Here is a 24,733-nt window from a genome sequence, read left to right as displayed (position 1 = left end):
CAAGGGTTATGAAAGTCAGCACACGAAACCCCTGCTAAGCTGTGCCAGCACTGGCATGGCCGGGTGTGCACGAAGGGCTGCCGGTGAGCTTCCGTCTCCACATTCAGCTGTATTTCAGAGCCACCGGCATTGCCATTGACGTGCCGGTCTGGGTGCCAAAGCCCATCGTGGACCTCAAGATCTGCATTTACGACCGGCTCTACCAGGACTCCATCACCATCCACACGCGGTGAGCCCCCTGGTGGCCGGCAGGAGCGCTGCCCCTGGGGAAGGCTTGGGTCGAAGCGCTGGGCAGGGCGGTCGGACAGAGGGCTTGAGGACACAGGTGATTCTGAACACCCGGAGGCCTGTGTCCTCGGCATTGTCACGGGGAGGCAGGAGGGTCGGGGGCGCAGACAGAACTGAAGACGGAGGAAGGGGCCTCCAGACACTAGAAAGGGTGAGAAATGGGACCTCCCCGGGGCCTCCAGGAGGAATCAGCCCTTCCACGTTGACCCGTTTGGGCTTCTGACCTCCAGGAGGCTAAGAGATTAAGTTCGAGTTTGCAGCGAGCTGTAGTGGCAGCCACCGTGACCACCAGGGCAGTGCGAGGGACCTGAGCACCCGAGGGCACAGAGTGTGTGCTACATCCGGGGACACAGGCGAGGTTCTGAGGAAAGAAGGCGGTTTACGGAGTCCTGCAGGGACACAGACATCAGAGCGAAAAACTCCCCAAAGTGCAACTGGCCTGGATAACCGGGGCAGTCCTGAGATGGGAGTGCCCCAGATTTAAGGACTCCAACACCTCGGGGCGGCCAGCACCCTGGCCGACACTCCAGCCATGGATAGGGAAGGGCCTGTGGCCTGCTCCCCGGGGCCCTCAGTCACGCCCCAGCAGGGACTCTTAGACCCTCAGGAGTGGCGTTGCCTGGTGGAAAGAAAGCTGTTTCCATGAGGGAGGTGGGGTTGGGAGGCTCAGCGTGCCTGTCAGGGACTAGGATTAGACAGGGCTTATCTCAGGATGCAGGGTGCCACCTGCACACAGGGCAAGGGAGTGGGGAGAGGCCAGGGCTGCTGCTCCCACCCCACCCCAGGCACACAGTACTGGAGATGGAACCCAGGGACATTCTACCTCAGAGCTACACCCCAGCCCTATTTTTTATTCTTTATTTTTAAGCAGGGTCTCACTGAGTTGCAAAGGCCCTCACTAATTAGCTGAGGCTGTCCTGGAACTGCGAACCTCCTGTCTCTGCTTCCCAAATGCTGGGATTACAAGCGTGCGCCACCATGCCGGCTTCCCTTTTTCTTTCTTTCTTTCTTTCTTTCATTCTTTCTTCTTTCTTTCTTTCGTCTTTTTGTGGTACTAGGGGGTAGAACCCAGGGCTACCTACCTCTGAGCTATGCCCCCAGCCCTACTTTTTATTTATTTATTTATTTATTTATTTATTTATTTATTTTTATTCATGCATTGTTATCATACATCACATTGGAATACCAGACTTGAGAGGATATACAAGCACACATCATCCAATTAGCCCTCATCCAGCCCCCATCCCATTCCCTCCTTCTCCCTCGATCCCATGCTTGTTTGGTGATTAACTTTGATACATATGTTTATGTACCTCCTGCGTTTTAAAGAGGCTCCATCCTCCCCTATTCCATACCCTCTGATTGGTCACCTTAGTTGCTTCACTATAGGGCCCTTTCTATAGCTCGACCACTTCCTGTTGCCCCTTTCCTCCTAGTTATTGCTGATTAGGGGAAGCATCTGGTTTTAATTTTCTGCGATATTTCTCTGTGCATGCCGCGTTGCAAATACCGATCCCACTCTTGACGGCCCCAGTTGTGGCCTGGCTACCCAGTGGACTGATCCAGACCTCGCTGGCTCAAGCAGCGGCTTTGCCTCATGGAAGGCCCCGATTCTGGTCTCGCTGGCCCCGACATTGGCCTAACCCCTCAGCTGGCTCCAATCCTGGCCTCGGAGGCCCCAGAACCAGCCTTGCCTCACGGCAGACTCCGATCCCGGCCTCGGAGGCCCCGGCACCGGCCTGACCGATCAGAGCCTGCCGAGGGGTCAGGCCAGTGCCAGGGCTAGTGTGGCTGGGATCGGAGCCTGCCGTGAGGCAAGGCTGGTGCTGGGGCCTCCGAGTCCGGGATTGGAGCCTGCCGAGGGGTTAGGCCGGCGCCGGGGCCAGCGAGGCCGGGATCGGAGCCTGCTGTGAGGCAAGGCTTGTGGTTTATTTTTATTTTGAAACAGGGTTTCACTGAGTTGTAGAGGGCCTCACTAAGTAGCTAAGGCTATCTGCAAACCGTGATCCTCCTGTCTTCGCCTCCTAAACGCAGGGATTACAAGCCCGCACCACCACTCCTGGCTCCCTTTTTCTTTTGAGACAGGACCTCTCTAAATTGCTGAGGCTGGCCATGAATCTGCAATCCTTCTGTCTCAGCCTCCCAAGTATTAGGATTACAGGTGTGTGCCACCACACCCAGCTTTTGTAGTGTTTTTTTTTTAACTCTAATACCAGTCATTTGAAACTTTGCCTAGTGTGGGCTTTACCCACACGGGTATAGAAGAGGTGTTATTTGTGAAGAACCTTGCTGTGAGTGCCCAAGGACCAGAGCCAGCCAGCGAGGGGAGCCAGTGCAGCTGGCTGACTACTGAGTGGGGTCCTACTCCCCGAGCACCGAAGCAGCCAGCTTCTGGGAGGCTGGGTCCCCAGCAGCAGGAGCATGAAGGGCCTTGGCAAGCTGTGGTGCTGGGCGCACATTTTGGGGCCCACCTCCGGGGTACTGATGGCAGGGCAGTGGGCGGTAGGCGAGCCTGCCTCGGCTTTGGCAGCATCCCAGAGCAAGAGAGAGGAGAGGCTGATTCCTCTGGTCTCTCGGCCCCTCCTGGGTGACCCGGAAGCCTGTGCAGCCGGGAGCTCTGAAGAGCAGGCGGCTGCTTCCCTCATTCCAAAGGCTCTGGAAGGTCCTGGAGTCGCCTGTGATTCCCAGGGAGACCAGGGAACAGCTCCCTGAGCCCTCAGGCCACTTTCCCTCACTTGGCCTAAGGTGTCTCCTCCTATGGGGACAAAGGGAGGCGCCACGGGAGCGCTGAGGGGCGGTGTGCCTGGAGCTGGCGCTGCAGAGGCCTGGCACCGCCGCTGCCGGGGGCAGAGACCCCGAGGCAGGCAGGACCACGAGCGCACTGGGAGGGGAGGCTGCGGGGCTGCGGGGCTGGAGGCAGCTGGCTGCTAGGCTGGCAAGTCCTAGGCCGGGTCGACCACGCCCCAGGCCTCTGAGCTCCCCAGCAGCCGCGTGAGTTCTTCCCAGAAGGGACGCTGCTCTCTAGGATCCGACTTGGGCCGTAGTTTAGTCACAGTGGTTATTTTCCTTGTTAAGAACTGTATTTCAAAGAGAGGCATGGTGGTGCATGCTTATAATCCCAATACTTGGGAGGCAGAAATAGGAGGATCCGGGTTTATGGCCAGCCTCAGCTTCTTAGTGAGGCCCACCACAACTTAGCGAAACCCTGTTTCAAAATAAAGGATAAAAAATAGGGCTGGGGTTGTAGCTCAGAGGTAGAATGCCCCTGGGTTCCATCCCCAGTACCGCAAAAAATAATAATCATTTCATTTCAGAGGAAGCAACCCTTAGGAGGGGCTCTGAGGACTGGCGCGGGGGAGCATCCAGCACCCCACCGGCTTGCTCCTAGGGATACCTTAGGGCAGAGCGGGCCTCCTGACCCCCGCGGGCACCCTGTGGCCTTCTGCAGGTCCAAAGCGGCCCTGCGCCTGAAGTTCGAGGTGTGCAAGGAGCTGCGAGGCCACATAGAGCTGCTGCCGGAGACGGGCTACATCCAGGCGCGCTCCACCTACGCCGTGCAGCTCAAGTTCCTGCCCCGGTGAGCCCCGCGGCCCTGGCCCCAGGCTTCTGCCTGAGCCTGCCTGGCCCCGCTCTGGCCCTTGCTGGTGACTCCCTGAGTGGCGGGCTCTGGCGCCCACTTGAAATGTGTGTGTGTGTGTGTGTGTGTGTGTGTGTGTGTGTGTGTGTTAGTAGAGATTGAACTCAGGGGCATTCTACCTCCAAGTTACACTCTCAGCCTAATTTTATTCATTATTTTGAACAGGTCTCACAAAGTTGCGGAGGGCCTACGTAGCTGAGGCTGGGAACAAACCTGCAATCCTCCTATCTCAGCCTCCCAAGTACCAAGATTACAGGCATGCCCCACATGCCCAGTTTCCAGCTTTTTTTTTTTTTTCAGTAATGGGGATTGAACCCAGGGCAATCTACCTCCAAGCTACACCCCAGCCCTATTTTTTATTCTTTATTTTGAAACAGGGTCTCACTGAGTTGCAAAAGGCCCCACTAAATAATAGCTGAGGCTGGCCGCGAACCATGGTCCTCCTGTCTCAGCCTCCCAAATGCTGGGATTATAAGCATGTGCCACCACACCTAGCTTATTCTTCATTTTGAAACAGGGTCTCACGTAGTTGCTAAGTAGCTGAAGCTGTCCTAGAACCAGGAGCCTCCTGTCTCAGCCTCCCAAATGCTGGCACCATGCCCAGCTCTGTTTTGGGGGGGCTTGTTTGGGTTTGGTTTGGTTTTATTTTTGGAAACAGGGTCTCACTAAGTTGCTGAGGCTGGCCACAACCTGTCATCCTGTCTCAGCCTCACAGGTCCTGGGATTACAAGCGTGCGCCACCACACCTGGCTCTCCAGCTTTTTTATTTTTATTTTTTTCAGTACTGTATTCTACCTCCGAACTACACTCCCACTGCAATAAATAAATAATAAATAAATAAATAGATGGAGAAGAGCCGAGGGTGTACCTCAGAGGTAGAATGTCCCTGGGTTCCCATCTCCAGTACTAAAATATAATAAATTAATTAAAATAAAATTAAGTACAACTGTTCAGAACCATGTCCGTGTCTCTTAGTAACAGTGCATGTGTACCACCCCGGAGCGACTCGCTGCTAGTGCCCGGCACACGTGTGAGCCCCTGCGGCTGCAGGAGAGCCGGGGGCGCCCTGCAAGCCTCAGGGCGCCTCTAGTTAAAGGCACCACCTGCGGGTCAGGTGTTCATGCAGGTGTGCCATGCCCCTTGCAGACACTCCCTCCCGGAAGATGCCGGCAAGTATTTTGACAAGGAAAGCCGAGTTCTGGAGGCGCCAATGACCATCTGGGTGGCCGACCAGGTCTCTGGGGCTCTTCCCCGGGATGCGGGGGAGAGAGGGCTCCAGGACGGCCCTGCACCCAGTGACTGCCCAAGAAGGTGGGGCCTAGTTCCAGCCCATCTTCGCCTGCCTGGGGAGGAGCGTCCAGGGGCCTGAGGGGCAGCTTGGCTGCCTTCCCGCAGCCTCTGCGCCGCAGAAGGGAGGGCAGGACGGAGGCAGGCAGGGTGCTTCCTCCCACACAGGCACATGTGTGTGCATGCGTGTACATAAACAATGTAGCACATGTAGTCTGAGTGTACGCACACTGCATACCCGCTGGTCTCCCATGCGTGCTCTGCAAGCCCGGCCCATGTACTCATGTGGCAGAGAACACGGGAGATGGACTGATCAAAGACACTCATTCGCTTTCTTTTTTTTTTTCTTTTCTTTTCTTTTTGATTTTTTTTTAAGTGCTGGGGATGTAAGCCAGGACCTAGGGGCACTCTACCTCTGAGCTACACCCCCAGCCCTCATTTTTATTCTTTTTTTTTTTTTTTTTTTGTGCTGGGGTTCCTGGAAGCCCTTCTACTTCCAGGCTACACTCCCAGACCTATTTTTTGCATATTCTTTCTTTTGAAACAGGGTCTCACTGATTTGCAAAGAGCCTCACTAAGTAGCTAATGCTGTCCATGAACCACGATCCTCCTGTCTCAGCCTCCCAAATGCTGGGATTACAAGTGTACGCCACCACACCCTGCTGCCCCCTCTTTTTTTGGTGGTACTGGGGTTCCTGGAAACCCTTCTACCTCTGGGCTACACTCCCAGACCTATTTTTATGTTATTATTTGGAAACAGGGTCTCTTAAGCCAGCGAGGCTGGCTTCGAACCTGCGCGATCCTCCTGTCTCTGCCTCCCAAGCACGGGGATTACAAGCGTGTGCCACCACCCCCGGTCCCATTTTTTTATTATTATTCTTTATTTTGAAACAGGGTCTCACTAAATAGCAAAGGGCCTTACTAAGTACTGAGGCTGTCTGTGAACCGCGATCCTCCTGTCTCAGCCTCCCAAGTGCTGCCACCACACCCGGCATCAAGAGACCCTTTAGAAACAGCATGGCACTGGGCTCAGAGGCCAAGCGCCGCCTCCTGCGGGCACGCTCACCCCTAACCTGCTTTGCCCTTGTGCTCAGATGAAGCCAGTGGAGTTCATCGTCCAGGCCATCGTCACCACCTCAGACCTGGAAATTGTCCCCTCCAAGGTGGACTTTGGCCACTGCACCATCTACGAGGCCGTCAGGGCCGAGGTCAGCCTCCACAACCACTCTCTCCTGCCTCAGGAGTTTGGGTTCGTCAAACTCCCCAAGGTACTGCCTCGCCCAGCTCGCTCCCTGCTGCGGGGCCCCGCTCCCTCCCCTCCTGCCTCCTACACCTTCCCTCCCAAGGCCTCCCACGTGCCCACAACCACTCCACCCCGCACAGGGGGAGGAAGGGAGGCACTGGTGTCCCGCTCACACCCGCCCTGCACACACGCCGCCCCACTCTCCCAGCACGCTTGCCCTTGGCCCCATCCCCCAGTTCGTGGACATCCAGCCCAACGATGGCTTCGGGACGATCCTGCCGCTGGAGGCCCTGCATCTCGATGTGATCTTCCAGCCCACCAAGGCCAAGGATTACAGCTTCGAGCTCATCTGCAAATCCGAGATCAACCGGTGAGCCCGTGGGCGGAGGCCTGCGTGCCTCCCCTCGCCCCTTCAGCCCCACGAGCACGGGGCCAGCTCCCCTGTGAATCGGCGTATGGATGAGCCCGTAAGCACGTGGTTGTCTTCAGTGGGCATGAGTGTGTGTGGACATGTGAACAGGTGTGTGAGCGTGTGCCGTACAACCTGCATGTGAGCCAATGTGAACAGGTGTGTGAGCGTGTGCTGTACAACCTGCATGTGAGCCACCGTGAACATGTGTACCAATCTGAGTGTGCATGCATGGATTCACACAAGTACATGGAGTGGGAGTCTGCTGTGGGTGTGCAAGAGTGCGTGTGAGCATGTGTTCTGCAAGCGTGCATGGGAGTCATCGTGAGCATGTGTGTCAATGAGTGTGGTGCAGGTGTCTGAGTCTGCTATGGGTGTGTAGAAGGCCCTGTGCATGGGCCTGGATGTGCGTGTGCGTCTGTGAGTTTGATGCTGGGCACGGGGAACTGTGACCTGCTGCTGGTGGGCACGAGCCACACCCCAGGAGCACACACTCACAGCAAAGCCTCCGGGGCTCCCCGGGAAACGAACAACACAGCCCCAGACAGCGAGCGGGCCTCTGGAACCAAGAGCCAGCTTTCTTGGCTCCCAGTGCCCTGGGGTTCAGAAGGGCGCTGGGCCTGTGGGGCGCTGTGAGGCCAGCATCCCTGCCTGGGATAAGGGCGAGGGTGGGTGCCTGGCGCGTGCCACGCCGGCCCTGCTTGAGGGACAGGAGAGCCCATCGGGTGTGGCAGCAGAGCAAAGGCAGAGGGCAGCTGAGCGTGTAATGCACATGTAAGTGGGAGTCTGAGTGCCCTTGGAGTGCTCCACACGTGCACACAGTGTGGGTGGGTATGGGCAGCCCTGCTGGGCACGGCGTGCCAGGCTCAAGCCTGTGAAGTGAGTCAGTCCCAGCAGCCTGCGCTCCCAAGCTGCGAAGCTGGGGGACGCTGGTGGCCCTCGTGCTGGGGCCCCCACCTCCATGTCTGTTCTGGGGCGGAGGCCCCGCGACTAGTGTGCCACTCCCCAGTGTCCCCGCGGGGCCTCGCCTCCCAACCCCGTCCTTTCTCTTCTCTCTTGTCCTGTCCTGTCCTGTCCCCAACCCTGTGTTGTGATCTGATCCCACCGCCCTGTCTCAGCCTCCCAAGTAGCAGGACAGGCACGCACCACCATGCTCAGGGGCCGTGCAGGCACTGAGAGACCAGATTCCAGAGTTCTGTAGCCTCCACAGCTGGAGTCAATGAACGCGGCCCTTGTTTGGCCAGAGGACTTGGTCATGGGCCCCGCCACACTGTAGTTTGGTGTTTCCAGGCCGACTTCGGGAGCGGAGTGGGGCCCCACACACGCTGATGGCAGCCATGGTGCTCAGTGCCATCTGTTGGGAGTTCTGCGCCTGTCCCTTCTGCTCACGTGCTGCTGGACTAGACTCTAACAGAGAAAGCCCGCTGTTGGCCACTTGGCTGCGGGGGCATGGGGCACAGAGCAGAGGAGGGCAGAGCCCCACTGCGCCCCGGCACAGTCTCTAAGTAGGAGCTGGTTGTCCAGTGTCCACCAACACGATCAGTTAGTTTGGAGGAGGCCGTCGTGCGGCTCGTGGGTGAAATGTGTCTGATGGAGCTCATTCTTACAGCACGGTTCTGGTTCGTGGGCTCCCTGGTTCTCCTCGCTGGGTTTTCTGTCTGTGTGTACTTTGCTCTGTCCCTTGCTCCTTTCTGTCTTACAACGACTTTTTATTTTTTTTGGGGGGGGCCTGGGGATGGAACCCAGGGGCATTCTACCTCCGAGCTACACCCCCTGCCCAATTTTTTATTCTTTCTTTTGAAACCAGGTCTCACTGAGTTGCGGAGGGCCTCACTAAGTAGCTGAGGCTGTCCGCGAACTGCGATCCTCCGGTCTCAGCCTCCCGAGAGCTGGGATGACAAGCGTGCGCTGCCACGCCCGGCTTTTACAATGACTTTATCTGTGATTTGACCTCTCTCTGCTGCTGCTGGTTCTCCTGCGTGATTCTTTCCGAACCTTTTGAAAGGCCGAGTGTGGGCAGCATTGCTAGCTCCAGGCCCAAGAGCCCTCTTCTGCTTCTGCACCTCCAACTTTTTTTTTTTTTCAGTACTGGGAATTGAACCCAGGGGTGTTCTACCTCTGAGCTACACGCCCAGCCCAATTTCTTTTTCTTTATTTTGAAACAGGGTCTCATTGAATTACAAAGAGCCTCACTAAGTAGCTGAGGCTGGCCGTGAACCTGTCTCCACAAGCACCCACCATGCCCGGCGCCAGCTTCCTCAGCTGTGCCCTGCTCGCTCTCCCTCCCTTCTGTTTTCAAATAATCCAGGAGCTCAGATGCCCAACACTGTGGACCCTGCACCCAAGACGCAGATCTTAGATTCTTAGCATACTTGCCTCAGCTGTCTCTTTATTACAAAAGTAACCTCCAGGCGTGGGCGCATGCCTATAATTCTAATTCTTAGGAAGCTGAGACAAGAGGATCATTGGTTTGAGACCAGCCTAAGCAATTTAGGGCCTTCACAACTTAGTGAGACTCTGTTTCAAAATAAAAATAAAGTAGCTGTGCGTGGTGGCGCACACTTGAAATCCCAACACTTGGGAGGCTGAGATAGGAGGATCGCACAGGTTCAAAGCCAGCCTCAGCTACTGAGTGAGGCTCTCAGCAACTTAGTGAGACCCTGTTTCCAAATAAAGTATAAAATAGGTCTTGGAGTATAGCCCGGAGGTAGAAAAGGCCCTGGGTTTCACCCCCAGAACCACCAAAAAATAATAATAATAAAAATAATAATAATAATTAATAAAAATCAAAACCTGGCTGGGGGCATGCCTCCGAGCAGAATGCCCCTGGGTTTAATTTAATTAATTTAACTCTAGCACCCCACACACATACTCACACACACACCATATGCTAAGAGTGTGGCCAGCAGCCGGGATCGCTGCAGGAGTGAGTCCTGTACCTGCGCGGTCCTCGTGGCTGCAGAGGGCTGAGCGCCGCCTCGTGGGTCTCTTCCAGGTGCTTCAAGCTGTCCTGCCGAGCCGTGGGCGTCCACCCACCCCTGGAGCTGTCCCACTACCAGATCAAGTTCTCGGCCACGGCGCTGTACGACACGTCCGTGGCCATGGTGCACGTCGTCAACCCCCACCTGAACCTGGTCCCGCTGGCCCACTCCAAGCCCCACGGCAGGCCCAGGGTCGCGCCCCCCGTGGGACCCATGTCTTTCGAGTTTCTGCTGCCCCCCGACTCGCCCATCACCATCTCGCCCTCAGTGGGGACCGTGCAGCCAGGAAAGGTTAGCAGGGCCCCCAGGGCCGCCCTCGGGCCTGGCGGTGCCATGCTCAACCCCAGCACCCCTGCGCAGGCCGCGCCCGCAGCCCAGCCTGACCCCAGAGGCGGGGGCCGAGCCCAACAACGTCCACTAAGTGCTGCACAGCGTCAACTAAGTAGCTGAGGCTGACGTGAAAACCAGTACTTAAGTAGTATCTGCCCAGTTTCATGAGATGCAGTGTGTGTGTGCGCGTGTGTGCGTGTGCATGCTACTGGGCATTGAAAGGGCATTCTACACGTCCAAGTGGGCTGCTGCTCTGGCAGCTCTCTCCCTGCGTCCCCCTATTTCCTTCTCCCTCCCTCCCACCCTCCCTCCTGCCTTTTCCCCTTCTCTCTCCCCACCTTCTCTCCTTCTCTGGCCCTCTCCTTTTCTCCCCTCCTCTCCTCCTTTCTTTCCTCCTCCCCTCTCCCACCCGCCCCTCCCTGAGTGCTGGGGTGACGGTCAGCGAGCCTCTGTGGAAGCTGTTCTAGAAACACCTTCTCATCCAGGCGTGGTGGGCATGCTTGTCATCCCAGCATTCGGGAGGCTGAGACCGGAGGATCACGGTTCACGGCCAGCCTCAGCTACTTAGTGAGGCTCTCTGCCACTCAGTGAGACCCTGTTTCAAAATAAAGAATAAAAAGTAGGGCTGGGATATAGCTTGAAAGTAGAATGCCCCAGGGTTCCATATCCCCGGCACCGAGGAAAAAAAAAAAAAAAAAGAATAAAGACCTGGGTGTGGTGGCACACACTTGTCCCCCAGCATTTGGAAGGCTGAAACAGGAGGATCAGGGTTCATGAACAGGCTCGGGTACTTAGTGAGGTCCTCTGCAACTCAGTGAGACCCTGTTTTAAAATAAAGAATAAGCCGGGCGTAGTGGCGCACGCTTGTAATCCCTGTGCTTGGGAGGCTGAGACAGGAGGATCGCGCAGGTTCGAAGCCAGCCTCAGCTACTTAGTGAGGCTCTTAGCAACTTAGTGAGACCCTGTTTCCAAATAAAATATAAAATGGGTCTGGGAGTATAGCCCGGAGGTAGAAAGCCTCTGGGTTCCACCCCTAGTACCACCAAAAAAAAAAAAAAGAATAAATTGGGTGTGGTGGCGCACGCTTGTAATCCCAGCATTTGGGAGGCTGAAGCAGCACGGTTCGCGGACAGCCTCAGCTAATCAGTGAGCCCCTCTGCAACTCAGTGAGACCCTGTTTCAAAATAAAGAATAAAATGCCGGGTGTGGTGGCACACACTTGTAATCCCCGCGCTTGGGAGGCTGAGACAGGAGGATTGCACGGGTTCGAAGCCAGCCTCAGCTACTTAGTGAGGCTCTTAGCAACTTAGTGAGACCCTATTTCAAAAAAAAATATATATATATATATATATATATATATATATGGTCTGGGAGTATAGCCAGGAGGTAGAAAGCCTCTGGGTTCCACCCCCCAGTACCACCCCAAAATAAAGAATAAAAAATAGGGCTGGGGGTATAGCTTGGAGGTAGAATGCCCCTGGGTTCATCCCCAGTACCGCAAAATAAAAAGAAAAAAGAATAAAAAATAAGACTGAGGTATAGCTCAGAGGTAGAGTGCTCCTGGGTTCCATCCCCAGTACTACAAAATAAATAAATAATAGGGCTTGGGATATAGCTTGGAAGTAGAATGCCCCTGGGTTCAATCCCCAGTACCACCACAAAAAACAAAAAACCATGGAGGCACTTGGGGAAAGTTGGCGTGTGAGGGTTAGGGAACAGGACGTCACCCCTGACATCAGTAGCTGGATAAAAAGGTTCCTTTCTCACTTGGTCCTCATGGGCGGTAGGGGACACACTGGTCCCTTCAGGACCCTGCTCTCAGCGCCTCTCATCACTGATTCCCCCACGTGGCAGATGGTCGGACATCACACGCTGCAGCCCAGTCACCGGCCTGGGCAGCGCTCAGGCAGGCCTTCTGCAGGGAAACATCTAGTGTAAAATCTCAAAGCGGTGGCCTGGAGGAGGGGGAGGGAGCAGCGTGCTGAGGAGGCGGCGGGTGCCAGCAGGGCCACCTCTGCCCTCTGGTCTCCCCACAGAAGTGCCTGGTCCAGGTGGCCTTCCGGCCCGTGCTGCCCCAGGGGATGATCCACGAGGAAGCTCTCCACATCCTGAGCAAAGAATCTGTGCTCAGACTGGTGCGTGGGGTGTCCCGGGGACGGGCACAGTGGCCAGAGGGAGGGCTGTGGGGAGGGGCAGCTGCCGACGTGGCCCAGGGCCAGTCCACAGGCAGGAGAGCAGAGCAGGCTTGCCTAGCCTTGCATGTCTCTGGAGGGCGAGAGGTGTCCTTGCCAGACCCCTCCATCCTCCCTCGAGCACCACCGGACAGCGGGAGCTGAGGGCATCCGGAGGTGGTTAGGGCTTCAGCACAGGCAGGACCAGGAGGAAAGGTAAGCGCGGCTTCCCACCACTGCCTGAGAAAGCGCAGACACCAGCTCCCAAACTGGCCCTTGAACAGGGGTGTCCTCTGTGATTAGCCCCACAAACTGCTGTCTGGGTCTTCTGGTCACCAGTGTGGGGCTGGAGAGTGTGGGGCCCTGGCGAGCTGTGCGATCTCTACACACCCTTCTCCTGCCCCGGCCTCACGTGGGTGATAGTGCCCACACATGGGTGATGCCCACCTGCAGCAAGGCAGAAGCGATGAAGAAGGCCTCGGGTGTGGACCCTCCACAGGCTCCTCTCTCTTCCTGCCTCCATTTCCCGGATCAGTGGGCAGACCTGTAGGGGATCTCCGCACTGGGGCCGCATGAACCCCTGGACACTCACCTTCCTTCGTTGCCCAATCCCATGGCACCTGCTTCCAGTCTTTCTTGGAGGCGGATGGTTCTTGGGTCTCAAAGCTGAAGCCCTGGCTCTGGCCACTCAGCTATTGGCCAGGCCTGCGAGGCTGAGCCCTTGAGAAGCCTCAGGGGCGGGGCAGGGCCTGTGGGTGGACAACAGAGGCCCTGGGGCTTCCCACAGCCAGCTTCTCTTCCTCACAGTTCCGAAAGGAAACGATGCCGCAGAGGAAGGACCTGTGGAAACAGTCCCTCTCCGTGGTACGACTGCGGACCCGGGACCGGGTGTTACCGACCTCTGGCTCCCAGACCCGGCAGCAGCACAAGCCCGAGCACAGGGTCAGGTGGGTTGGGAGGAGGTCGACCGGCCTGGACCCCACCGGGCCCCTGGGATAGGCCCACCAGCCCAGCAAGGCTTCCTCACACCCAGCCCGAGCACAGCTGCCCAGCCTGTGTGGTGGAGGCCCAGGGTGGCGGGTTTCAGGCCTGGTAGGCCAGACATTCCTTCGGGCATCTGCCCACCCCATCCTCAGCCTGGGCCCCTCTGAGATGACTCCTCCATGCCGGACTCCAGCCCACCCAGAGCACAAGCGCGCCCAGGGAGGCTCTGATGGGCCTGGGGCACTGGCCAGCTCTGGAGTCACGGGCTGCAGGAATGCGGCTCTCCAGTTGGGTGCCACGGCAACCTGCTGGCCCTGGCTGCCCAGGGACCTGGGACGGGTGAGCACATCCCCACGGGAGCTGGCGGAGGTGGGAAGCCAGCTTGTCAGACAAAACGGAGAGGACTGTTGCCGGTACCCGGGCTGCCCGTCCCCAGAGAGGCTGCTCTGAACCCAGGGCCCTGGAGATTGGCTGTGGCCTGGAAGATCCCAGTGAGGCCGGCAGAGCCTGGGGCGGCCTAGCCGCGGGGCCCTGGGAGCAGGCGCTGAGCCCGCTACGCTGCCCCCCCCCCCCAGTTTCAACGAGTACCAGATGGCCCAGGCCAACCTGGCCAGAAGTTTCCAGGGGAAGTTCGAGAGATTCGTGATCCCCTGTGTCGTGGCCAGTGGTGACATCAAAGACAGGAAGACATCGGAACCCCTGAGCTTCAGGTGCGGGGCGCTCGGGGCAGGTGGGCCACGGGTGCTCACGGGCTCGCTGGCCCTCCGCGGGGCCTGGGCGGGCGCGGGCTGCCTCTGTGCCCTCAGAGCACCCTGCCTGCCCCCAGCCCCCACAACACCCTGTATCTGGAGATGTGGTGTCCGACAGTGGCTCCGTCTGTTGTGGTGATATCGGACAAAGGCAGGACCACCTTTAACTTCGGCGAGGTGGCTGTAGGTGAGTCCTGCTGGGACCCAGCGCCCCTCCTGCAGCCCCAGCCTGCAGCCCTGGCCACCAGCCAGCGCCAGCTCCCCTGCTCCACCAGGGCAGAGGCTGGGGGCGCTGACTCTTCCTGCCCGTTTCAGGACACCGCACCATAAAGAAGGTCTCCCTTCAGAACATCTCCCCCGAGGACCTGGCCGTATCCTTGTCCATGCCTGGCCCGAGCCGCTCAGGGTGGAGCGGGGCTGTGAGGGGCCGTGGCCCCGCCTGGAGAGGCCCGTGTCCCCCCTCCTTGACACTGGAACCTCAGGTGGAGTTCTCAGTGCTGGACCCCAGTGGCCCCTTCTCCCTGCTGAACCCGTCCAACAAGATGTGCTCAGGAGAGATCCAGGTCCTGGCGCTGTCCTTCTCTCCCCGCGAGAGCATCCTGGTGAGTGCCAGGCCGCAAGGCACAGACCGGCGCCCGGCGCGCTGGCGGGTCTGTGAGCCTCACGCCCTCCCAGGCCCTTCCACTGCCAAGTCAAGTCCGAGGTGGCGAGGGACCGAGTTGCCTCAGCAGTGGGCCTGCAGGCAGACGGCGGCTTCCTGCTAAGGAGCGTGGTCTTCCCAGGCTCAGGAAACACTGGACATCAGCACCAGAAGAGGCACACTCACCCTCACCCTCATGGGCACCGGCGTGGCCTCCATGATCACGTGCTCCATTGAAGGCAAAGTCCTCAACATGGGCTATGTGCTTGCCAGAGAGTCTGTCTCCTCAGTCTTCAAGGTGAAGGGCGGCCTGGGCCTGGGCCTGGCACGGCCTCCCAGGAGGGGCCCCACGGGCTGCACACGCTGCCCCCGCAGCTGTCCCCTCTGCACCCTCCCCAGCAGGGACACTGGACCTTTGCTTCTGGGCGGGCAGGGGTGTCTGCCCTCCACCTCCAGTGCCCCGGCCGGGCAGGGGGGCCCAAGCCTTGGTGCCCCCAGCCCCCGCCACTTGAATACTTGCCTCTGCTGTTTCTTCTGTGCCCCTTGAGTGTGTGCGGGTCTGGGGATGGAACACAGGGCCATTCTACCTCTGAGCTACACACCCTGGCCCTATTTTCTTTTCTTTATTTATTTTGTGTGTCTTTGTGTCAAAAGACTGAACCCAGGGGCATTCTACCTCCAAGCTGTACCCCTAGTTTTATTTTGAAACACAGTCTTGCTAGGTTAATGAGAGTCGCACTACTTGCTGAGCGTGCTACTATGCCCAGTTTCTATTTTATTTTTTATTTGGAAACAGGATCTCCAAATAAAAAAGTGTGGAGGGCCTCACTAAGTTGCTGAGGTTGGCCACAAACCTGCAATCCTCCTGCCTCAGCCTCCCAAGTGCTAGGATTGCAAGTGTGCCACCATGCCCAGTTGCTTGGCTCTTTTGACCTCAATTCAGACACCCTGGACAGGGGGAGTTTGCTGCCCTCCAAGAAGAGGCAATGCTTTCTCCAAAGGCAAAGCTAGCTCCTGCTGCCCCTCTAAGAGAGGCCCAGTCATGGGCTCAGGCAGCCTGCAGAAGGGCCCTGAGCCAAGCCCAGCGTGGTGGCGCACACTTGTGATCCCAGTACTCGGGAGGCTGAGACTGGAGGATGGCAGGTTCACGGCCAGTCTCAGCTACTTAGTGAGGCCCTCTGCAACTTAGTGAGATCTGGCTTCAAAATAAAGGGAAAAAAAGGGCTGGGGGTATAGCTCAGAGGTAGAATGCCCCTGGGTTCCATTGCCAGTACTACATAAATAAATGAATGAATAAATAAATAACAGAAGGATCCCTGCATCTGGCCTGCTCAGGCGGGGTCCTGGATGCAAAATCGGACTCATGGGGGCTTTGGGAAGGGCATTCTCAGGGGAGAGGACTGAGAACACACAGCAGCCCAGCAGCCCAAAAAAGAGCTAGGGTGAGGGGGCGTGGGAGCCGGCAGCCCCGGCGCGGCCAGTGCTGAGGCACAGCCCAGCGGGGCTTGGAGGCTGAGTGCCACTTGGTCCCCGTCGGGTGTGAGCCAGTAGCAGGTGCCAGTCATGGCGCCAAGCAGAGGCCGGGCAGCAGGGTGGGGCCGGCACGGTGACCCTGGCCTCCTGGCAGCTGCAGAACGACTCGTCGCTCCCCATCAAGTTCTCCTTGCGTCTGGACAGCCTCTCCAAAACCAGGGCCCAGGCCCGCCAGCAGCTGCCGCGCTTCCTTAGCTCCTCTTCTGAGAGGGCAGACATCGTGGGTGAGCTGGCTGCACGTGCAGCAGAGCGGGGCCTGGAGCACAGCTTGAGGGGCCACACGGCGCGCGAGGGGGCAGAGGGGGCAGGTGTGCAGGGTGGGCCTAGGGGAGCCGGTGGGGCGGGGCTGGAAGACGGGCAGGCAGCAAGGCCAGCGCCCGCCTTCAGGCACGCAGAACTACAGCGGGCAGAGCGTGTTCAGCGTAGCCCCGGTGGAGGGCGTCATAGACCCCGGGAAGACGCAGGACTTCACGGTGACCTTCAGCCCAGACCACGAAAGCCTCTACTTCTCTGACCAGCTCCAGGTGGTGCTCTTTGAAAAGGTGGGGCTCGGACACGGCCCGCACAGGGAGATACGGCGGAGCATCCCTCCGCCCTCCTCCCCTGCACTGTCCCACTTCAGAGGCCTAGGGCCCCACCCGGGGCCCATCGCATGGAGAGACCAGCAGTCCTGGTCCTGGGGGTCACCCCTGCTGGCCTCGGGACAGGCCTCTGTGCTTCTCCTCCCCAGAAAATCTCCCACCAGATCCTCTTGCTGGGATCAGCCCGAGAGCACATGATGTTCGTGGAGGGCGGAGACCCGCTGGACGTGCCCGTGGAGTCTCTGACCGTGATCTCTTCCTACGACACTGAGCACAGAGAGGGTGAGCCCGCGCTGAGAAGGGGAGGGGGAAGGGAAGGGGGCAGCGTCAGAGTAGGCAGAGGTGCCCAGGACACAGGAGCAGACAAGAGGGTGCGCCTTGGCAGAGAAGGGCCAGGCAGGGTCACCGCTGCTAACCAGTGTTCAGGGGGCTTCTGGCCCCAACCTCCACCTGCGTTCCTCTGCCCCACCCTGGGAAAACGCCCTCACGCCCTAGCCAGGCTCTCCTCCAGAAGCTGAGGAGCTGAAGCCCATCCTGGTGACTCTGGACTACATCCAGCTTGACACAGACATGCCAACCCCACCTGCCACCCGGGAGCTGCGGGTGGGCTGCATCCGAACCACCCAGCCTTCCCCAAAGAAGGTGACCTTGGGGGCCTTCTCTCCCTGAGCAGGCCTCCTCCTTCGCTGGGTTTTCCTGGGGTCGCCTACATTGCTTGTGGGCTGGGGGTGGGCAGGGCTAAGCATCCTGTCCTCTCAGTCCCACTGCCCCCGGGGGTACCCGGCCGGCAGCCTCCAGCGGCATTGACACCCCACAGACTGTGGAGTTCAGCCTGGAAAGTGTCTCGTGGCTACAGCACAAGGGCTTCTCCATCGAGCCCTCCAGGGGCTCCGTGGACCGCGGCCAGACCAAGACCATCAGCATCTCCTGGGCGCCGCCCGCCGACTTCGATGTAGGTGCCCGGAGCACAGGTTGGGGGCCACATTCCTGTGAGGGCCCGCGAGCTCAGGCTCCTCTCCCTCCCACCCCAGCCAGACCACCCCCTCATGGTATCGGCCCTGCTGCAGCTCAGAGGGGACGTGAAGGAGACCTACAAGGTCATCTTCGTGGCCCACGTGGTGACTGGCCCCTGAGGACACAGAAGCCGCTCGCAGAGTCCTGAAGACCCCCCGTGGCTGTGGGCAAGCTTCACCCAGGGGCTGAGACCTGCACCTCTCTTGCTGTCAAATGAGCAGCCCCCTGCGTGGCCCACAGCCACAGCCCGGTGGTCCTCAGACACAGCCTGCTACCCTGGACCCACAAAGCCCAGGGCCCAAGGGCACCCCCTGATCCCACACTCCGAACCAGCCTGTTCCTGGTAGGAGCCCCTCCCCCAGCCCCCAGCCCACCAAGACCCCCCCCCCCGGAAAGCCACCCCTACAGACTTTTCAATAAACATTCTGTACACCAGCCCCGTGCAGCCTGCAGTAGGGAGCAAGCACAGAATGAGAGGTGGGGACAGAGCCCCAGGGAGTGGCCGCCCACGCCAATCCTCAGAACAGCCCACCGTGGGCTCCCTCCTGGAAGGTGGGAGTCTTGCCAGACACCCGAGGGGAGCCACTCTGGCCTGAAGCACTGGGCAAGAGCAGACCGCAGAGTGCCAGGCTTCGGGGCTGGAGCCAAGACTCCAGGGAAGGGGAGATGGGGATGAGGGCCCCAGCAAGGGGCCGGGGTGAGCCCAGCAGGTGAGTGTGGGTTCCGCTATCTGAGAAAAGTCTGGGTTCTGCTCTCTGGGCCTGACCCACGGTTCAGAGAAGACTACTTTCTTGAAGGTGTTCCTGCACCCATCCCACCACTGAGCCGGCTCCTGCCCCCGGGAGCCTGGGGCCATTCCCTCACAAGCCCACCCAGCCTGGCCCTCCGCCAGCTCACCCCCACCCAGGGCTGTCACAGGAGAGTTTGGCCGCAGGGTGGAGGGTGGTGCGTCTGCCCCACCCCCCTCAATCCCTGGGTACCTAGAAGCCTGCCATTGCCCCTAACTGAGCAACACGGCGTCTGCGGCGGCATTCCACAGGATTTCCATCCCGTGGGCCTCAGTGGCACAGACCCAGGCCCCTTACTGCCCCCACGGAGGCCGACCAGCCGTGGTCCCCAGGCCCTGGATGCTTCCTGGCCAGATGGGAGAAGGCAGGGTCCACCCGGCATCAGGAGGATGTGCTCCGGGGAAGACACTGCCCAGGCAGGCCTCCCCCTTCTAACCGGGCCTGGCTCTCCTGGCCTCTGCCTTCCCGGCCCTCACGGGGGCCTTCCAAAACCACTCCTCCCCAAACCAAGAAGTCAGCGCCCGAGGCGCGCCTAGCCCGCTACAGGCCCGGCGGGCGGGGCTGGGGGCGGGGCCTCGCGGAGCTCGCGCCCGGGGGCGGGGCCTCCGCCGACCCGGCCTCCGGTGGGCGGGGCCTTTTAAAGGCCCAGCCCGCGGCGCGCTCCGCGGTGCGCACCCAGCATGGCCCCGCGGCCGCCCGCCGCCTGCGGGCTCTTGCTGCTGCTGCCCTTCCTGCCACAGCCGCAGGTGGGTCGGGCCGCACGCGGGGTTCAGGCGCGCGGGGCGGGCCTGCGCTGCGCCACGCCCCTCCCGGGCTCACCCCTGTCCCCACAGGTGGCGCTGGGCTCCCCGGATGGTGGCTGCGACCCCTCGGACCAGTAAGTGGGGGCGGGGAGGGGGCGGGGCTTGGCCCGCGCCGCGGGGAGGCTCGGGTGGGGTCGGCGAGCCGTGCCCGGCCGCCCACTCCAGGTGCCGCCGTCCCCGCAGGTGCCCACCCCAGGCCCGTTGGAGCAGCCTGTGGCACGTGGGGTAAGTGGAGGCCGCGGCGCGGAGCCCCCGATCCGGCGCTTCACCTGGGGGGAGACGTGGCCAGGCCCCCCGGTCCCACCCGCTGCCTCTGCTGGCGGCAGAGCGGCAGGGTCTGGGCCACCGCGGAGCAAAGCCTGGTCAGTCGCCAGAAGGCACAAGGGTTCTGCAGTCTACTGGGGACAGTACGTCCTGGGAGTGAGCCCAAGGCCACCCTGGCCAGCCCTGGAGACACGGCCAGGGCAGGCCAGCTCCGGCCAGGCGGGCATCTGTGGGGTGACTTCTCCAGTCTTCTTTTCACCTGGGGCTGCCACGGGCCCCAGGTGCGGGTGCCCAGTGGCGGGGGTCGTCCAGCCGTAGGCCTTGCCCCCCTCAGGCTCATCCTGCTCGCTGTCCTGTTGCTGCTGCTGTGCGGGGTCACGGCCAGCTGCGTGCGGTTCTGCTGCCTCCGGAAGCAGGCGCAGGCCCAGACCCACCTGCCCCCAGCCTGGCAGCCCTGCGACCTCACGGTCATCCCTGTGGACAGTGACAGCCCTGTGCACAGCACCGTGACCTGTGAGTCCCGGGTGGTTCCGCCGCCAGCTGGGGTCACTGGGCACGACGCCAAGCCCGCCTCTAAAGCCGTTCAATTCTCTGCAGCCTACAGCTCCGTGCAGTACCCGCTCGGCGTGCTGCTGTCCTGGCCCCTCGGGGAGCTGGACACTGACTCCATGGCCCCTCCTGCCTATAGCCTGTACGCCCCTGAGCTACCACCCTCCTATGATGAGGCCGTCAGGATGGAAAAGCCCAGAGAGGAGCAGCCGGCTCTCTCCCAGAAACCCAGTCCTCTCCCTGGAGCCCCGGCTGTAGAGACCACCCCTGGGCCCCAGGAGCCAGGCCCCAATGCCCAACAGCCCGGCTGTCACCCTGGCGCCCCTTGAAGGAGGCGAGAGAGCTCTCCCGGAGCGGAGGACCCCCAGCCCACCCCACCATCCTTCCCCAGGGAAGGTCAGCCGTCCAGCACATTGCTGCAGACCCGGCCTCGTTGCTATGTAACGCCGGCCAGCCAGCCAGCCCTGTGCTGGCCACCCCCAGGCAGGCCGATGCTTTCAGCCCAGCCCCTGGCCTGGCCCTGTCAGGCCCTGGGCTTGGAGGAGGCCCCTTGGGCCAGAGCCTTGGAAGCTCAGGGCTGGCGGTGGCGTCCACAGCTTTCTGGAGAGAGAATAAAGTTCATGTCTAAGTGGTCTCTGCCTGTACGGGGAGGGCTCCCAGGGCAGGAGGCAGGGTAAGTGTGCGGCCTGTCTGACCTTCACAGTGGGAGGGTCAGATGTCTCAGCAGAAGTGACAGGGCCTTGTGCTGGGCTGCCCCAGAAAACCCTCCTCCAGACCCCCCCCCCCACGCTGGAGTCAGGGAAGCACAGGGGAGCCAGGCTGCAGCGTTCACTTGACACAGAGCGGGGGCAGGGCGGGAGTGGCCTTCAGGCTCCCGTGGCCGCAGCAGCTGTTCCTACTGGACCAGCTTGAAGGACTCTCGGTCATCATGGCCACAGACTCTGGGGCCAAGGGGTAGGTCAGCAGCCTGCAGTGGCCAAGCCCCTCTGGGGCCAGCGCCCAGCCCCGAATCACCCTCGAAGTCGATGGTCCCGCCCTGTCCTGGCGGGCCTTCCCCATCGTGGCTCAGCCCCCACCTTGTGGAGAGGCTCGCCTGCACTCACGAGCACGTATCTGCCAGCTGCTCACACTGAGCGGCTCCCCGGCCCTGCCCCACAGCCCAGTCCCCAGCCTACCTGGGGGCGCTCCAGCTGATGTAGCCTTGGTCTCCTTCTCGAAGACCCAGAAAGCCACCCTCAGCTCGCCCTCCGGGCTCTCGGCCTTCTCGTGGTAAGTCCTCATCAGTGCCAAGAAACCATCGCAGCTGAAGAACCCTGTGAAGGAATTGGCACCCCGGGCTCCAGTGAGGGGCAGGCTGGGCCCCCAGCCCCCCAGACACCTCCATTCCCCACTCACACCCTCCCCAGGCCGGCCGCCCCCGCCCCCGCGTGCCCCGCTCACTGTCTCTGTTCACGTCCTTGGCCATAGAGGCCAGCTCGCGCTCCGTGGGGTTGATGTCCGGCAGGGTCGGGAGCCGGTCCAGCTTGCCTGTCTCCACCTGCCCGTGCCCTCTTCGTCGGACATCTCACAGCCCCTTGTATTCCTGATCTGCCCGGTCAACAGGCGCTCTGTCTGCGGGGAAGTCACACCCAGCCTCACCAGCAGCGGTAGGGCACCCCTGGGGCTCCATCCTCAGAATGGCAAAAAAAGGAGGAGGCCCCCAGCGCAGAGCAGGCTGCCAGGACAGATGACAGGAAGAGGGCTTCGGGGGAGTCGGTCCCTCGAGCAGCAAGAGCAAGGCAGGAGGTAGGGGCAGGCACAGGTCCGCCACACGAGGGCAGCACGGGCCAGGCCCTGGGGCCAAGGCAGTGGACACCGAGGACCAGCGTGGGAAGGAGCCAGCCAGGCCAGGGTGAAGGCTACCAAGGAGAGGTGTCTGGTCTGTCCCGCACGCAGCTGGGTCCTGGGGCACGGTCCAGTGCCCAGCCACCTCTGCCCTGCGTACAGCAGGCAAGCCAGGCTGCCCTTCAGAAAGGGGTGCTCCACCGGGGAGGTGGGGCTCCCGGAAGAGCGGAGCACAAGGACGCAGGGCAGCAGACGTAGCAGGGCTCTGCTCAACCCCTCCAGCATGGAGGCCTGAAGCAGCTGCTCCCAGGTCTGGCGCAGCCCACCCAGCCAGCCCCCAAGGCTCCCGGGCTGGAGCAGCCTCTTCCAGTCTGTGGCTGGTCAAGAGGGCAATACCAGGTGGAGGCTCGGGTGGCGACTGTGGTGACTGCCGGCCTCTGGCTGGGCCCTGCTGCCTGGGGCCCCTGGGGTCCAGGTTTTTATGGGTGGGAAGTTCTACCAGCCCTATTTTGGGACAGGCTCAGGGCCCCTCCTAGGCCTCCTTGGTCAGGGCTTCCCCTTACCTTGAAGATGCAGGGCCAGGATGTGAGCAGGGGAGGGGCCAGCAGTGACTCGTCCTCACGGGACACCGCCTCAGCGTGCTGCGACCTGTCCTGCTGCCAGACCCTCGTCATAGGCTGCCATCATTGATTTGTGAGACTTTCTTGATTGTGTGTGTGGTACTGCGGATGGAACCCAGCGGTAGTCTACCTCCGAGCTACACCCCCAGCCTATTTATTTATTTATTTTTTTGATGGTGCTGGGGATAGAACCCAGGGGCATTTGACCTCCAAGCTACACCCCCTGCCCTATTTTTTATTCTTTATTTTGAAACCGGGTCTCACTGAGTTGGAAGGGGCCTCACTAAGTAGCTGAGGCTGTCCGTGAACTGCGATCCTCCAGGTCTCAGCCTCCCAGACCTATTTTTATATTTTATTTGGAAACAGGGTCTCACTAAGTTGCTGAGAGCCTCACTAAGTAGCTGAAGCTGGCTTTGAACCTACGCAATCCTCCTGTCTCAGCCTCTCAAGCGCTGTGATTACAAGTGTGCACCACCACACCCAGTTCTATTTATTATTCTTTATTTTGAAACAGGGTCTCACTTAGTTGCAAAGGGCCTCACTAAGTAGTAGCTGAGGCTGTCCATGAACCGCATTCCTCCTGTCTCAGCCTCCCAAAGTCTAGGATTACAAGTGTGTGCCACCACACCGAGCTTGTGAGACTCTTTGTGAAAGGCTGCCCAGCCAGCGGGCACCCAGTGGCCCTAATCTGCCTGCCCTTCCTTCCCCATGGGCCCAACGCCGTCCCAGTGCCAACACGTGGCAAACATACTACAGACAGGTTGAAGGAGCAAGTACGAGGAGGGGCAGAGGGGCAGAGTCGGGGTGGGGGACCGCTGGGCCCCCGCAGAGGGTTGCCAGGGGGAAGGCCCAGAGCCAGGTCTCCTTCAGCAGTCAGGCTATTCTGGGGTTTCTCAGGGAAACCCGACCTCCCTTCTACTCAGAACAGCAGAGCTGGCTCCCTCAGGACCCACGTGCCCAGGCTGGTCAGTACCAAGGCCCCACAGCAGCGCACAGACCCTGTGCCCACCTGCTCCCACTTCAGACATGCGCTGGCTCTTCCTGTCCAGGTCTGACCTCCAGGCAGCGGTGCTGGCCCCCAGAGCCTTGCTCAGGTCCTCTCTGCCCCACCCACACGGTGGGCGTGAGACCCACTGGCTTGGACATAGCACACAGATTTGCAGTTGCTATCTGAGCCCTTGCAGGCGGCGGGGTTCCTCCCATCCCCCCGCTGGCAGGGGTGGTAATGCCCGGGTCCCCACCCAGCTCCTGTGCACAGTCCTCTGGGTTTCACACACCCACACTCCACAGTTGGTGTCCCCCCTACAGACCAGCCATAACTGCAGGACGCTTCCTGCTCAGGCCCAGGCCATTACTGGGCTGGAAGATCCGTGCCAAGACCTTCTCCTGGCTGAGCTCCTGGCAGGGACTGGACAAGCGGCTGTGGGATGGGTAGGTGAAGAGTGATCCTGTACCGTGGTGGTACACACTTGTAATCTCAGTACTTGAGAGGCTGAGAGAGAAGGATCGCGAGTTCTCAGCCAGCCTCAACTGCTTAGTGAGGCCCTCCACAACTTAGTGAGAACCTGTTTCAAAATAAAGGATAAAAAACAGGACTAGCTGCATATAATCCTTATGCTTGGGAGGCTGAGACAGGAGGATCACATAGGTTAGAAGCCAGCCTCAGCTACTTAGTGAGGCTCTCAGCAACTTAGTGAGACCCTGTTTCCAAATAAAATATATATATAAAAAAAATAGGTCTGGGAGTATAGCCTGGAGGTAGAAAGCCCGTAGGTTCCACCCCCAGTACCAGGGGAAAAAAAAAAAAAAAAAAACAGGATTAGAAGCTGGGCAGACAGCCTCAGCTACTTAGTGAGTCCTCTGTAATTTAGTGAGACCCTGTTTCAAAGTAAAGAATAAAAAATAGGGCAGGGGGTGTAGCTTGGAGGTAATGCCCCTGGGTTCCATCCCCAGACCCACACACACACACACAAAAAAAAAAATCAGGACTAGGGGTATAGCTAGGAGGTGGAGTCCCCTGTGTTCAGTCCCCAGTACC

At 59.8% G+C, this 24,733-nt stretch overlaps 2 protein-coding genes across 2 annotated transcripts in view; both read left to right on the top strand.

The window, feature by feature from the left end:
• Positions 1-17,966, top strand: part of CFAP74 (cilia and flagella associated protein 74) — a gene marked incomplete at both ends in the record, with an annotated part of 71,365 nt that extends 53,399 nt beyond the window's left edge. The window contains 19 exons of the mRNA XM_080692717.1: positions 108-229; positions 3,737-3,865; positions 5,072-5,159; positions 6,307-6,480; positions 6,692-6,825; positions 9,860-10,136; positions 12,212-12,310; positions 13,154-13,293; positions 13,906-14,040; positions 14,157-14,266; positions 14,395-14,450; positions 14,562-14,681; positions 14,862-15,017; positions 16,347-16,476; positions 16,640-16,794; positions 16,983-17,115; positions 17,345-17,475; positions 17,651-17,785; positions 17,865-17,966. Coding sequence (XP_080548843.1) covers positions 108-229; positions 3,737-3,865; positions 5,072-5,159; positions 6,307-6,480; positions 6,692-6,825; positions 9,860-10,136; positions 12,212-12,310; positions 13,154-13,293; positions 13,906-14,040; positions 14,157-14,266; positions 14,395-14,450; positions 14,562-14,681; positions 14,862-15,017; positions 16,347-16,476; positions 16,640-16,794; positions 16,983-17,115; positions 17,345-17,475; positions 17,651-17,785; positions 17,865-17,966 — 2,526 coding nt within the window. The remainder of the gene's footprint in view (positions 1-107; positions 230-3,736; positions 3,866-5,071; positions 5,160-6,306; positions 6,481-6,691; positions 6,826-9,859; positions 10,137-12,211; positions 12,311-13,153; positions 13,294-13,905; positions 14,041-14,156; positions 14,267-14,394; positions 14,451-14,561; positions 14,682-14,861; positions 15,018-16,346; positions 16,477-16,639; positions 16,795-16,982; positions 17,116-17,344; positions 17,476-17,650; positions 17,786-17,864) is intronic.
• A 1,349-nt stretch (positions 17,967-19,315) lies between these two features.
• Positions 19,316-20,580, top strand: TMEM52 (transmembrane protein 52; the record flags this gene model as incomplete). Its single annotated transcript, XM_080692716.1, has 4 exons — positions 19,316-19,512; positions 19,622-19,663; positions 20,037-20,215; positions 20,300-20,580. The coding sequence occupies 4 exons, from the start codon at positions 19,316-19,318 to the stop codon at positions 20,578-20,580; spliced, it is 699 nt and encodes a 232-aa protein (XP_080548842.1).
• Between the last annotated feature and the right edge of the window lie 4,153 nt (positions 20,581-24,733).

The sequence above is a fragment of the Muscardinus avellanarius genome (assembly GCF_963383645.1).
Source record: "Muscardinus avellanarius genome assembly, chromosome: 3".
NCBI lineage: Eukaryota > Metazoa > Chordata > Mammalia > Rodentia > Gliridae > Muscardinus > Muscardinus avellanarius.
The sequence above is the reverse complement of the archived record's forward strand: the minus strand, read 5'-3'. Positions and strand labels throughout refer to the sequence as shown.